Raw genomic sequence first — 16,008 nt, forward strand, 5'->3', positions numbered from 1 at the left:
CATTACTACATATGAGGTGACATTCATTAACAACACCAAGTTTTAGCATTGTCTCTGGGTTTTGCACTGATTTACCTTCTGCTGCCTCATCCAGTTTAGACATTCACTTGTGACACGTTTTGTGTACTCATCCCAGCCTGAGCCACTTTGAGAGGAGAAGCAACCACCACCTTTGGAGCTGGCCCTCCTGGCACGGGGAACACTGATGGCTTTGTACAGGGCACGCATTTGCTCTTGAAGTTGAAGCAGCCTGAAAGTGAAGGAACCACTTAGTGTCTATGAGGAAAGCATGGAAACAATGTCATTTATCTCTCTTACTGGACCACCAGGTATTCAAAACAAAGTGCTGAAAGCAAAAGCTGTGGAAAAAAATGTACTAACTAAAATTTCATAGAGACAACTAAGGCGTGAACTTCCATCAGAAATACATTACTGCAAGGCCCTTCTCCATGTTAGCATGCCCCCAATTAGATGTAGTTCCACCTTATTGACTTCTGTCACATCCTGCAACACCACGGAAGGCAGGCACTTGAGATACCACAAACTTTTATCAGTTCACATTCCCACCCCCAACCTTTCCTTGACAATACCTCTTCTGATACATGTCACAGGGCTGGCCCATCTGCCTCATCTCTCTGATCAGCCCATCCAGGATATCCATTTGGTCATTTGCCTGTGCAAAACACTCTTCCAGATCTCTGTTCCCTCTAATCTGGACGCCATCCCCATATTTCAATTCCTAAAACAAAAACAAACAAACAAACAAAACAATTTTTTTTTAAAAAATGGGTGATTAAATTAAATATTCATCTTGGATATCTTAAAAGAGATGTTATGAGGACTGATTATTTTTGAAGCATGATAAGTTTCAACTGCCAGGTCTCTGATTGCCAATTTTAACTGACAGAAGGCCAACTAACTAAGGAGCTGCAGTTGCTGGAAAGTCCTTATTAAAATAAAATATGAAAATTATTAAAATGTAGTATCAACCAAAACTTTCCATAAAGAACAGCACATCTTGACTAATGCTTACTTCAGTGAGCATTCACTGAGGTTTCACACAGTGTGCTAAGTTTTTAAGACACTATGCTTTTGTGTTTAGAAGATGAGAAGCAAACACTGTCCTTGTGGGAGTTGGTAGATATTGTTCCTGAGTTTTCACAAGTTACCCTGAGATTCTAAGAATTCCCCCTCCTATAAAAACGCAGGTTGCACCCTGTCTGCCTGGCTCCAGCTCCATGCCCCATCACATTTGCATCCCACCTTATCACCCAAAAACTAGGCAAATTCTCCATGCACCCTCTCAGTCCAGTGGACCAGCATGGTCGTGGTGTTTCAGTCAGGAAGACACTGCTTTTTGACCTCACCCCACACTGACACAGCCATGCTGAACAAAACATAATCCAGCTGATTTTGCAAATAAAAAATATTATGGACCTCATTACTTTGTCCCTTAGAAAGAAAAGAAAGAAACAAAGTAAGCAATGCATGTTGTGGCACCAAGCTGGAACTAAACATGTCTTTCTTTTAACTTCACTGTAATAATATTAATCCTTAGCAAAAGACAGTATTTACTCTGGCATTGATTTTTACATAAATGTGCTCTCATGTCCTGTATCTCTGAAAAGGAAATGAACTGCTAACCACAGAGTTCATTGCTGAAAGAATTTACTGCCTGCAGAGGGTCCAAAGGTGTGCATTAAACTACATTTACTGCCAGAACTGTGAAGGGGTTTCACATCTCAGTGGCCTCAGCAGCAGGGTGCACTCGTCACCCTGCATTTCCTCTGACTTCAGCAGGAATAGAGGACATCCCATGTTTGCCGGGACTGAATCTAGCATCAATGAGTAACCCACTCAGAGGCACTGTGGGTTTGTACCAGGTTACTGTACTGTAAAGATCATCTGTATGCATTTCAGCTAAAACAGTCAAGAATATTTTAATCTAGTTTCATATACTTCTTTATGAATCATCTGGAAAAATAAAATAAAGATAATGAAGGTATTTCCTATGGTGATTCAGGTTCATTATGGCCCAGCAAATGATGACAATATTCTACAGGACACACTGAAAGAGTGTAAGTAGTCATAATATTAGCAACAGCTCTTTACACTGACAGTGGTCCTAACCTAAAACTGAAAAACAAGATGCACTACAATCTGTTTGAGGATGGGTTTGGTTTTTCTAAAAATCAAGAACTTCCCCTTTTCTTAACCAGATGCATTTCAATCAGTTTTACTGAACAGAGTACGGAGGGAAGAAAGAGATCCATGAAAGAGGTATGCCATTACACTTGCAGTTGCCTCACACAAACAGCTGAAAGGGGAGAAAGGAGATGAAGCAGCAGAGCCTGTGAGTCCAGATAACAACACAGCATTCGCTCCCTGTAATATTCATGATCACATTTGATAAGAACAGCAAGAAGCACTCACGGGTTGTACTATAAGCTCAGCTCGCATCAGGCAATCCGAACAGTTTTGCAAAAGCTCCTGGATGGTGTTCTGGCGTCTGGACACTGTACAGGTCCCATTCTGACTGTTGTGGGGGAGAAGAAGATGAAGTAAATACAGAGGAATCACATATTTTGAAGAAATACAAGAAACACAAATTTGGAACAGTTAAGGGAAGTTACATGGAATAATCCACCTCATTTGGGTTCACAGAGAAACACACACACATTATCTAGCCCTCCTGCAGAGCCACTTCATAATTCTGCAACAGCTGCCATGGACTGACTTTGTCACAGGATAGAGTAGAAGATGGAAACTGGCATGCCAGAAAGGAGAAAATTTTTCTTCCAGCACAGGTATTTGTAGCTTTGATAGACAAAACTTTGGCAGCTTTACAGTGGGAATGAATTATTCACAATCTTTGTTAAAGTCAATACCTAGAGCATAGAGTTGTGTGATGTAATTGTACATGTTATCACACCAGCCATCAAAAGTCAGGGCATAAAAGGAAAGCAGGATCCTTGGCAACACAAGCAAGTCCATTCAAGCATATGAAGGGCCTTTTTACCAGCAGAAATGCACAAAGCTAGTGCAGTGTCTTAAGAAGGAATTGCAAAGATGTTCAAGCTATTACAAAAATAGCTGTAGGGCCTGGAGTTAGAGTACATGCTTTCTTACAGATACATAAAGTGTGAGTTTGGAGGTTCCAAGTAAAATTCCAGCACTGAAAACACTAGTGGGGCGAAAAGCCAAGGCAGGTAAGGGGGTTGTTATTGTTGTCTTGCACATAATCTACTGCATCCATACTGCCAGAAGGTTTCTGGGATTCAGCCACCAAAATGAGCCACTGCTAGCTGAACAGGGGTGAGGTGCTTCAAGTGAGGAACCATTCCCTGCTGATGGGATCAGACCTCTCAAGCAAGCTCAGGCATCTCCCAAACCCAAAACCACTACTAACAGACGGTAAGAAACTAAGGTTCTTCCAAGCCCTGCCTAGTTTTCAAACTCCTGTTCTCACAGTAGATAACTTTTTCCATTACAAATCACTGAAGAGCCCAACATTCCATACAACACTCGTGTTAAAAAGACCATTGGTGGGAACCTGTCCAACTCAGAGCCAGCAAGAAATTTGGATTCTATAGAGATCTTTCCACTGACTTCAACAGACTGACCATCCTTGACAAGAGGAATTGTGACAATGTAAAAAACTCAGCAGAACTGTCCTTGGGAAAATCACTGCAGCGCTGAGAAACATTCAACAGCGTAATTTGAAGAGCTCTCTGCAGCATGTGCAGCTGGGGCATCAGCAGCCTTCTGTTCTATCAGCTCGTCTTGAACAAATGGAAAAGGTTTGCCCAACTTTTCAGCAGCTTCCCCCAATACCAGTGAACAGACCCTCAAAAATGTAGAGACAAGACTGGAGAATCACTGGATGACATAAAACAAGCCGTACATGTGCAGCCCCCTGCTTGTACTGTGACCCTTTGACTGCATAAACGCTGCGCCCCAGTGTGCTATGCACCACTGTGTACCTTGGAAACAGCTTAGAGAAAACAATTATGAAAAATTGCATACGGGTCTGATTTTGTGCCAGGCTTTCCATCAGCTTCCTTTTCCAAATCATTCCTTCTCCTTAGGCATCACTGTTGTGCTTAGGTCTAGAAGTATGTGACTGCGCTTGAAATTTACATTTAATTACACCCACAATTATTCTCATGAATGAAACATAATAAGAGAGAAGAACCTTCCAAGCAACTTTCTCTTTTTAGAACATCAGAAGAGTATTTTTTCTTCAATCCCTTTTTCAATCATGTCCTGGCAGCTACAAGTGCCAAATATGCATTAAAGCCAAAAGAACTATAGATGGTGGCCAGACTTACACTTTAATAAATCAGTATATCTCCACTGGTTTCAGTTATCTTCACTAACCTCAAAGGCATTGCTTTGCTTTACAATGAGAGGAGTTCTAAACAATGGCTATCATAGTTAACATGGTAAAAAGTCGTGAAGAAAACCTATTTTCAAATAAACTACTAAAACAAGTTAAAATATTGAAGTAGAATTATAAGTATTTTGTGTTCGTCTCAGTGATGCTTGAATACCACATCCAGAATTATTGTCCAAATAATAAAATGTTGGAAAAATTAAGATGGTTTAATATAGATGCACAAAACTCTTCCCAAAGCAGGAGCAGATGCCTTGAAGTGGGAGGCTTAAGCACACCCTAATTAGAGCTTTAAAAAAAGATCTACAAGTTGCTTGTTTACAGTTCACAGGGACCTTCACAAGAAGAAAGTAGCACGTATTTAAGGTTCTACGAACCAGTAGACAAAGATATAACCAAAATAATGGCAAAAGTTGGAGTTATACAAATTGAAACCAGGAAAGAGCACACATTTTATCAATGCTGCTTTTAATACCCCTGATGTTAGTTTTGTTGTTAAAAAAATAACTAGGTTTTGCTAGTTAAAATACAGAGATCAATCCTACAATAATAGGTAAAAAGGTAGTGGCCTGTTAGAGGCACTGGCTTTCAAATCTGTCAAAGGACCAAATGGAGCTAAATGGGTTTACAGGGCACACCCAGAGACAGCAGCTGCCACTATAGGAGATGATGTTTGACAGCACAGCTCCACCAAGTCAACAGGACTTCTTCAAATCTGAAGAAGATTTAGCTGTTCAAATATACTCAAGGGCATGAATCAATATCTGAATTTAAAAACCAAAATACTCAGTAAGACAATACCTCAGCATATACAGGTTGACATATCAGATGGCACTAGCACAATGTCATATAAGCTCATATTCAATACTTTTCACCCTGTGACAAGTATTTCATGATTAGTTTCAAAGGCCCTCAGTATAACACACTTCTTAATGAACCCAACAGGCCTCTAATGTGGATGAGTAGATCAAAGGAGAAACTCCAATGCAGAACAGTACAATATCCAACCTTGAGGCAGTAGCAAACAGACAGCCAAAGGAAAACCATTTCCAACATAAAAAATACTGGACCAAAGAAACTGAGGCAAACCCTGAACATGCTGGATGGTATCATAACACGGTACAAAGTATAAAGCTGGATTTTTAGAGTAAAACCATGTAACCTACATGCTATATAAAAATATATTTATGTCCCTCAGGAAGATGTAGGATCCCAGCAATTCTCACAGAACACAGATTTAGTGGATTACTTTACACAGTATTTTGTCAGTGTCTTTCTTGCTTTGTCTGATTTTTTTTACATAAAACTGAATGAGTTTAAAGTAATGTTTGGTCATTGTAACAACTATGCTACGACATACTGTTGCTGCTATGGCAATTTGATCTAACTCTGACAGCATTTAAAGCTTGAACCTCTGAATAGGATCCTGCTGTATCAGACACTGTAGGCACACCATGCAGTGAAAATATGGACAGATTTTTCATTTGGCTTACTGCACCCCTGTAAATACAGCGTTATCAACCATTCCAGCAGAATGAGAAAGAATTGGAGGTTGGTCTTTTAGCAGGACTCATAACAAAAGAGTGCAGAGTCTCTCCTACTAATAAATATATATGTTGCAATATACTTGCTGTGCTCCTTTGGTTCTGTAAACGCTGCAGAACAGCGCTGAGTGAAACAGCCCAGACTGCTTCAGACCTCAACTACCTTTTTGTCCCTACAACTTAACATTTTAGACTACCACATTTATTTGGAAGGCAACCCATGAATTTCAAAAATATACTATTAAGCAGAATTCTTTATTAAAATAACTTAGTCTTAATAGTCACTAACTATTAAAGGAACAAAGGAAAACAAAAAAGGGGATAGCTTCTTTGTTTTAATACGAAAACACTTCAAAACACAGATGAATTGCTTTTATTTGGGATCTTAAAATGTAGCCCTCTCTCTCTCTACCCTAGGAAAGGCATAGCACCTTCATGTTGTCACTGTACGGGAGTCGCCTTGTTCCGTGCATGTCAAGGCAGAACACATTGTTCCCTTGTTATACTATGCTCCTGCTCTCCCAGAGAAATGAGAGGACAGCCCAACTTATGCTGACACTGGGATTTGGACAGGACAGTAGCTCAGCAACACCTCTCTGCTGGAATACACCCCATCAGAGCTAAACTCAGCCATAACTTGAATTGAATTGAATTGAATCCTCTATTTCTGAACCTGGATTGTGTTTAACTGCTGAGCAGTACCAGTGATCCTCACAAGACCCCCAGCTGTACCAAAACAAGAAACCTGCTTTCGAGGCCATACGATGAGTTATGAGACAGACACAGCAAACCCAGTGGTGTTCACATCACTGGAACACAGCGGGGCTGAGTACTGCTGCCACTGACTTAATCAAGCAGTGAAAAAGTTTCCTAAGTGATATATTTTGAATAAATCAAATATCTTCTCTAAACACTCAGCTTGCACCTACATAGGCCCAGTATAGGAGCTGATGTCATTACTGCAGAACCCGAGGAGCAAGGAAGAAAGTCGGCTACCTTCTGCTTTCTCATTTGCCTCCTGCTGCTGAAGACCTGCACACTCCCAGCATAAACGACTGCAATGTGGAGGCTGCTCTGGTTTCTGCCTTTGTTAGTACACATGAAGAGGCCACCGGGTTATCTAGGGAGGGCAGGGGAGTACGATTAGTGTCTAGAGAAGCAGGGTGGAGGAGACACAGAAGCACATCCAGCTGTACTGAGGGGCCTTCCAGCGGCTTCACAGTTCCTTAAAGCTTTGGAAATACAAAGAGGATGCTCTTGTCTAGAAGATACTACTTGAAACAAATTAGAATAATCCTTGTTACATTTTCCAATTCCTCCACAAAACTTTTAGCCTTTTTTTAATTCATTCTAAAAGTGAAGGAAGCTTTAGAAAAAAAGTCTTTGAGCAGAACCAGAGTATTGAGTGATTCTCATAAACTCAGTGAGAGCAAAAAAACAGCACTTCTTTTTCTTCACACTTCCCCCCTCCACACAAACTTGTTTGAACAAGCAATAGATTCATCAAGGGATTACCTGGTATGCCCGGAGTAGTCAAGTCAGAGGAAAAACCTGACCTGGAATATCCATTCCCAGCACACAGCCTGCACATACCACTGGACTAAACCGCCACCCACACGCCACCACCCGCCAGTTGGGTGTGGATGCCCCAGAAAATGCACTGGCATATGCTGGCTAAAGGTGGTGAATCACAATATCCATAACAATGCAAAGCAAAATTAAAATATTATAACCCAGCTTTCCCCCTCTCACCTAACAGAAGTTGAATACAAGTGTCAAATCATCGAGTTTCATAATTGGGTTCTCCTCACATGTCTCTGGTCTAACTAGGATCACTTTTGGCACACCATGGCCTCGCCAAACTAGTCCCATCTGCCAAGTATGCACATAGACTAAGGCATGATGGCAGGAAATCTCAAAAGACATCTGCATCTGGCACAATCAGGCTCTAAATACCTTTAGAAATGTGCAAAAATTTAGGAGTCACTAGTGAATTATTGAACTATTAAGACTCCTGAGGCTTAGTGCCCTCATGGCACGCAGGGTTTCACAAGAGATTCTGCCACACCTATTCACAGAAAATCCTCATGCTTTTTCCCACTGGTATGAATCACCGGGAGCAACAGAACCGTTCTAAAGGCCACACCTGCCCAGTGCAGCAGGCTGCAGACGTGCTGCCTCTCCCACCACCGGTTCTGGGAGAGAGAGGTGGTGCCAAGTGCTGGGTCTAACCTTGACCACGGAAATACACCTCTGCTGGAGAGCAGACGCTCCAAACGCAACAAACCTGCTTTGCCAGACAGAGGCTTTCACACCTGCAAAGGTACCAACCTTCAAATCTCACACATGTACCTACAGAACAGTGGGTTGGCACTTTCTCCTCATGGCGTGGCACTATCACCAGCTGTCACAGAGACCCATTTCTCTGCCAGCCAGAGCACAGCCGCAGGCTCTGCCAGCATGGCAGGTATTCGGCAGCAATTCAGACACATTCCTCCCTCTCTGTCTGAAGAGCTCAAAGGGGAAGTTACCATGCCAGCTCTACTACCACTCAGCTTAGTCAGGACTCTTCAGATCCCTGTGAGACTGATGAGAAGGGTAAAAATGTGGCTTTGAGTCAGTGTCCTCCAAGTTTACTTTGTCTGTCAGTTCCTGAAAGTAATGTCGGGGCACAGGATGTGAATTTCTAACTCCTTTTAACTTGAAGCACAGAAGTTAAGTTAATCCTTAAGCAGAATTGTGTAAATTAAATTATGTTCATATCATTCAGTGACCATGAATCCTAGGCTATTTTTTTCCATAACCTCAGCAATGACAAATAAAACTGCACAACTTTGCACTTCTTTCCTTTCTCTCATAGTTTATCAGATTTTCTATCTCCGTAGCAAAGACATTGATAAATATTTTTCTGATGAATTGGCAGTTTAGCAGCATGTGACTCACTGTCAAGCTGAGTATCTGTACTCTGGGCCAAGCTCATCCTGAGTTCCCAAGCTAGAAGAAACCGGGAATGTTGTAAAAGCACCTTGCTGAGCCCTAAGGGTAGGGAGAGTCTCATATTGCTCTGTGAGTAATGTAATACTCAGCACAGACTTGTTTGGCAGAATACGCCCCAAAACTTACAAGACTAGACCCTACCTTGAATCCTTCTGCATTTAAAAATTAGGGTAGAGTGGTCTTCCCCGTTGGAAAAAGAAGCCTCAGTTTTCTGAGTTCAGTAGATACCACTAAACTTTGGCACTGCAGACGTCTGGTTAAATGCAATTATTCAAAACAATTCCACAGATGATGGCCCTGATCCTGATAGCACAACATACAGGATTTAGTGGATTTTCGGCACAAAACACATGTGCAAAATCAGGCATAACTGCCTTTTTTCATTAATTGGCAACAAACCCCTCGTTTTGTATTTTGGGACACATTTTAACTCAGATGAGCACTGACTAAAAATAAACCTATGCAACCTCCTTGTCAGAAATGGCTGCCCAAAAAGGAGATATTCGTATTATGTTATAAAGAGTAAATGAAAGGTTGTTAACCTTTTGGTCAGGTCTGTCCTTTCCACTCTTGCTACACCACCATTGAACACTACAGAAAGAAAAGCCTAACAAACTATAGACTGGTTAAAAATATGTAACAAAAGCCAAAGAATAATAAATTAAAGGAAGGTATTCCTCCTCTAGCACAAGTCAGGAGTGATGGGGAAGACACTCTAGTGTGACAAAGTGTGGAAAAAGAGAATGGCCAGGAAGTAAAACGCACTGCCATTCATTTTTCCTGCTTTGCTTGTGTCTTGTAACAGTAAAGGTATTTGCCATGAAGCACCACTAGGAAAACAAATCCTCACAAATGCAAGGTAGCAACAGCGTTTTGGAGTCCTAGTATGTGTACTCTCCAATAGTAAAGTACTGAATTGTTCTAATTATATAGAAATAAATAGGTATTCTCATACTACTGTATTGGTAACTAGATGTGCTCTAGCTGCAATTCATCGTAACTAACTTACCTGCACATACACCAAACCGAAAGTCAGACAAAGAACAAAAACTAAGAACCACGCAAAGTAATAAACAAAAAATACATAGAATGCAAGTTTTGTCATTCATTCAGTGGTTCTCTAGCAACAGGTCTGACATACCTAAGCAGAGCACTCTGTGCTCTCTAGGATAATTGTAATTCTCTACAGCCACTTATAGATTTTGCTTGATATAAAAAAGCCTGCTTGTTCTCACTTGCTGTTTATTATTTACTATGCATGTTTAATTCTTGTCCTTCTGCAATCTTATTACGTACTATTCATAAAATCAGGTCTTAAATTCAACACAAAATACAAGTCAGTGCTTCTGCATCGATTCCTAAATCAGTGGCATCAATAATTAGACCAACAGGTTTAATAGGGCCTTTCCATGCATAAAAACCTGTAATCACAAGCAGCGTTTTGTATAGGTGCTGTATCACAAAACTGCTCTTTCCTTCGGTGACTGTAAATGCTGCCTGCTTTTCAGTCCTGTGAACTCCCAGCTAAGGAGATTAAAGGAGAAGTCTTCATGACCACTGCACTTATTTTTCATACATTCACAGGACCACTCTGGTCCAAAAAGTCCTTGCCAGACGTGACATGCACAGATTGCTGGTACAGCTGCATCCACAAGTGCAGGCATTCTCCAAGCCAGGATTCGCAGCCGGCACCCTGGCTACAAGAGCTTGACTGTGCCTGCAGCAACAGGGTAAGTAGAAAGTTAAAAAGGTGGAGGGGAGGAAAGCAGACCGAGGTTGCTTGTTACACATCTTTGCTCCCTGGCACTAAATGTCAGGGATCGCCTTATAAAATATCATGACTTAAAACTCCCAAGCCCTAAACAAGCTAGAAACAAACTCAAAAATGAACAAGAGAACAATTCCCACTAGTTAAAATAGTTTTATAGTCTTAGTTATTGCAACTACTGAGGAGCGCAGAGCCTGGGTGTATGGGGTATAAAGCAATTCACCTCAGTACAGCTTTGTTTTACGTCACCAAGCAAAGCCAAGGTTTATCAGCAGAGAACTGATAATACAGCCAGCACGGACCCACTTACAACTCTGAGTGCAAAGGGAAGACATTATTTTTTGTTCCTGTTACTCTCTTCAAGGAGAGTCACCACCAAAAGTGTTTTGTTTGTGTTCTTATTAGTAAGTTCTTCGCTTGCGTTTAAATGCCTTTTAGAATTAAAAATACTCCTCAGGAAGGAAGAGAAAAAAGAGACTTGCAAGCTTGCACACCTAGGAAATCAAACCGCAAGCAGTCTCACGGCAGTTCCCCCGAAGGCGGCCCCGATCCAGCGGGGCCGAGGGTCGGCTGGACCCGCACCTACCCGTATCCGTCGGAGCGTAGTCCCCGCCGTAGTTCTCTGGTAGTAGGTAGGTTCTTGTGGGGTGTGGGTGCCGCGCCGCCGCCGCCGCGCCCCCCCCCCACCACATGGGAGCTCATCTCGTAGCGCAGGTCGGTGCCCGACTCTGCCCGCGCCATCCGGCCCAGGGTGTTGATGCGCGGGTGCGACCCGCCGGTTGATGCCCTCATGCACCGGGGGAGCGCCGAGGGGCAGAGGGCGAGGGGCAAAGCCACGGAGAGATTGACCCAGACCCGACGGGGGGAAAGGCATTCACCGCCGGGAGCGCCCGCCGCGGTGCCGCCGCTCCCTCGCAGTCCACCGAGGGCCGGGGAAGGGCCGGAAAGAGCCGGGGATCTTCTCACAGGTGAGGGCTGGGCAGGGGCGCCGCGAAGCGCTGTGCGGTGCCGGGCGGCCGGCGGAGGCTGCTTGGCGACGGCGGCAAGAGCGGAGGTCCCGTCTCGGTCCCGCCCGCGGAGCAGGAAAGGCAGGGCACACCCTTCTGGAGGTTTTAAGCGCGCTCCTGGGCGTGGGGCCGCCGCCTCGCCTGCGTCCTCCGCGCCTCCTCGGCGGCTGCCTCGGGATTCTCCGCGGCCTCGGCCCCCGCCCCGCCGCACCCGGCGGTGCTGTCGCTCCCCGGTGTCCGCCCGGGCAGCGCACGGCCTCTCTCACCGTCACACCGGTGTGTCCACCTTCCTCGGTGCGTGTGCTGCCCTCGTGAGTTGCCAGTGGAGGTTGAAGCCCATTGGAAACTCCCTCCCTCTCTGTACCGTAACTACTGACTTGCCCTTGCCCTATGGCTGTGGTCGAGGCCCCGGGGCATGGGGCAGCTCTCCCGAGGACCGGGGGCGCTGCGGGGCGGATGGACGGGGCCGGGATGCCCTCGGCACCAAACACCCTTGTGCCGCTCCGGAAAGCAACCGGCAGCCGGACAAGGCAGCGCAGGTTAAATCTGTACCATTACGTCCAGGATGGGTCTGGTCCTCTGGCAGCTGCTCCCTCCCCTTCGCATCACAGCGTGTTGATGCTCGTCGGGAAAACAACGTGCGTGTTTCATCAGTTCCAAAATATACAGGGTCCCACATTCAGGAGGGCTTTGGGCACTTCGAGCCCAGTGCACTTCTGAAATGGCACTGAAACTTGTGCACCAGCACATGAAATGTTGGAGTAGTACCATGCACTGACTGCATTTGTGCAGGAGAAAGAGGATATTCAGAAACGGGCATTCAAACTGACTTTTCCCCTCGGTTTTTCATTATGCCTGTCTTCTGGTGCTCTGAAAGTTATGCTTTACTCTTAAAAAAGTATAAAATAAGCCAGATCCTAGGAGACAAAGTCATTTTAACACATTTGTGTGTGCACTGGGTGCCTGGAAAGGCAGTTTGCTGTAGGATGCCCAGCGGTGCCTTTGTTACCAGCTGTTGACCAAGGGGTTAGTCTCAAGGATTGACTGGGAACTATATCTTAGCTACTCTCAGTGGCACTGCCTGAGCTGGTCTGGCTACTTGTCCATGGTGTTAGAAAACAAGGATGAACAGGTTTTAAGAAGTAGCAGTCACTCATGAATAACCTTGTCAAGCTTTTCTGAAATAATCCTGAGGCTTTCATCCCAACATGCAGTACAGGAGCCAGCCATATCAGTCACCTGATGCTCTGCAACATAATATGTGTTGGAAGTTTTTTAAACTTGTGTGAGATCACCAGCAGCCCACACCATGCACAAGTTCTTGGGCCTGTGTATGTCTTTTCTGCACTGATTATTTTCCTGGTATTTTAAATCCAAGCGATAGGCCACAAGACAATAGGTAACAACTACATAAACGTACCAAAGGACAAGACTTTCTAAATTATTCAAGAGAAAACCAAACAAGAGCAGTTCTCCCCAAAACACTGAAACTGACGGGACTCTGTGAGAGCACCACTGTACAGGTTACATGAGAACCTGACCTGCTGCTGGAGGTGATGGGCAAAGCGTAGCGTAGTGGAGACATAAGAGCTCCTCCAGGCAAACGTGGAGTTGCTTGGCCCTGAAAGGCATCCTGATGGCACCGCCTGGAGTTGTACAGAATGCTACAGAGAGGCAGAATGCAAGTTGGCTATTATATGTGAAGTCATACGCTGACTTCTATATTGTAATATATGTGCAGTATTATATATAACGTGAATCATTATATATGAGTGCATATATATATACACACACATACATATATATTGTGTATATATGTGGATTTGGGATGCTGTTTTGAATACAGATTACATCTGCACAATTTGATTATTTGACATCACATTTCAAAGTCATCAGGGAGCAGAATACAAAAACAGTCAGGATGAGTAAGAAAAACAAATAAAGAGGCTTAATGTTGTAAAGAGGGAAGGAAAAAAAGGTAGAAAACAGATATGGAATAGGAAAGAAATGCAGAATGAAGGAAACTTTAACTTTGTGCCTTGATACTCCACTCCAAACTTTCTGAAACGTAAATACAAATCTCTGTATATACACCAGTGTATATAGAAGTCAGATTTTGTGAGTGGTGATGTATCAAGCCAGGTATTTGTATTTAGACATACAAACACAAGGCTTTTTTTTTTTTTCAGCAAATGCCATATAAAGCTGTCCTTTTATATTTATGTGTATTTAGAAATCCAAACATATTACGCTGATTTGAGGTTCTTGCTGAGTTTTAGCACCACCTCCAGTCAGCCCCACCTTTCAGCTTGGACTGGTGTGCCAGCTCAGTGAGACATGCCATTATCTGTGATAGAGACAGCATGTGTGTGATACACCCAGAGGCCTGGATGAGTCACTGTTACCTGGACACAGAAAAGTGTACTTAAATAGAAAGTGGACTCTGGTGGTCCTTCTTGCACAGTTAGCCCCACTGAAATATAGAGGAGAAGATAAGACTGAACTGATACTGAAAACAGCACAGCGCTCCTATCTTGTGTTTTCATAGATAGAGAAATTAAAGAAATAAATATAAATAATCAAATTTGCTGAAACAGTCAGTATTTCCTGGGTGCTTACCCTAGGTGGATTCAGTTTTCTTGAAGCAGAGCCAAGTCACATGGATATTATTTAAAATTCATCCCAATGCATGAAAATATCAGTGTCATAACTGGATGATCTCGCTTAAACCTTTCTCCATTATTTCTGGAAAGACCCAGTCCTGAGATACCTAAGACCACATCCTAAATTCCCTGATTTTCTTTGACATCAAAGAGTTTTTGAGTGCAAATGTCCAGGAAACTGCAAGCTGTAGTTTCTTAGCATAAGGTATCCCTCCCCATGGCAGTGGGGTTAGAACTAGCTGATCTTTAAGGTCCCTTTCAACCCAAACCAGATCATGATTGTATGATTTTCCTCCCAAGGAAGGAGAGAGTGAAATGTAGTCATTTTGAGTTTCTAGTTCATCTCCCTTAACAGAGTTCTATCTCCTAAGGTAAGGATCTATTAAAATTGTGTGGGTCTTAGGAGACCCTCTTTAAGCAAGTTAGTCTAGAGGACATGTAATATTCCCCCAGTCACCTTAACCCAAGCTAGAGCCAAGGTCTGTGCTGTAGCCACGTTTCCTAACTTGCCTCCCTTAGAATTGCAGAGACCATGAAGATATTAGGAGAGAGCAGTTCCAAAGAGGCAAAGTGTCTGCACCTGACAACTGCTTTAGTAAACAGAGAGAAGCTCCTTTATACATAATACTAATGCTTGGCACATCTCTTTAGTTTTCATAAAAGGCTCCTTCCCAACCACAAACAGTGTACCCAAAAGCTCTATTTTAGGCTTAGGCTGCTGGACAGTAGGTCTTTAACTATTCAGGACACTACCTGAGCTGAACTTAACATGTTGTGTTGGTCCCTATCTACATTAGGGAAACATCTGTATTTTATCTTAAGAACTGAATTCCCAAGGGCACATTGAAATTCCCCTCAATGGCTTGCTAATTCATAGCTTTTGACAGTAGTTGCCAGCCCCTCCTATTTCACATATCCTATTCTGGGCTTATTTAATGGCATCTTCTATTTAATGCTCTCCTTTCCTGTATAGGAACCAAATAAATTTAAAATAGCTGAAACATATCAATAATCAGTGACATCTGACATTCAAAGTAAAAATCTGAGTATGACTTGGTAATTGATTTCTATTATTGTAGCTTGTGAAAAAACAGGTCTGGCCTTCCAAACAGATCAAATCATCCAGGTGAACCAGCATGTGACTCTTGTATTCCTAGCTCCTACAGTTTTGGGCAGTAAGAACAAGTTTGCACGTGCAAGTCACTAATCCGGCTATGTGTCTTTGCAAGGTACTTGCTATGCACCAGCACTCCTGTGCAAGGGCTACCTGGGAAGCAACAGCTTAGGCTGAGTGGCAGCAGTCACAAAGTCCATGTTTGTGATGATGTGAATGCCAGTCCTGGGAATTTCCACTTCCTCACTTCACTCAGCAGAACTCTCCAAAGAAAATTGACAGTTAACACTTCCGAATCCACAGTCTGAGCCCTTCTATGCATATGAGGAGAGGTTGGTGCCGATAGGAATACCTCTATAGCAACTGCAGACATGGTCTGAAGTGTCATTAATAACAAACTGAGAGGGCTCAGACATCTTATTCAGCTGCATCCTTGTTATGGGAAAGATATATCTTAAATGCACTCAAATGGTGCCTAATTATGGGCAGATTTAGAGTGCCCTGCAGCAAAACCCACTT

The 16,008-nt window shown here is 43.2% G+C and overlaps 1 protein-coding gene across 2 annotated transcripts in view; it reads right to left on the reverse strand.

Annotated features, from left to right (window-relative positions):
• The window catches only part of DSP (desmoplakin), a 38,031-nt gene extending 26,716 nt beyond the window's left edge, over positions 1-11,315 (reverse strand). For both annotated transcript variants that reach the window (XM_018077703.3, XM_018077702.3), the window contains exons 1-4: positions 11,292-11,315; positions 2,434-2,536; positions 591-739; positions 76-250 (exon numbers count right to left, since the gene is read on the reverse strand). In XM_018077703.3, coding sequence (XP_017933192.1) covers positions 76-250; positions 591-739; positions 2,434-2,460 — 351 coding nt within the window. In that variant the 5' untranslated portion in view covers positions 2,461-2,536; positions 11,292-11,315. The remainder of the gene's footprint in view (positions 1-75; positions 251-590; positions 740-2,433; positions 2,537-11,291) is intronic.
• Positions 11,316-16,008: the final 4,693 nt, after the last annotated feature.

Source organism: Manacus vitellinus, unplaced genomic scaffold (genome assembly GCF_001715985.3).
Source record: "Manacus vitellinus isolate BGI_N305 unplaced genomic scaffold, ASM171598v3 scaffold_39_pilon, whole genome shotgun sequence".
Lineage (NCBI taxonomy): Eukaryota > Metazoa > Chordata > Aves > Passeriformes > Pipridae > Manacus > Manacus vitellinus.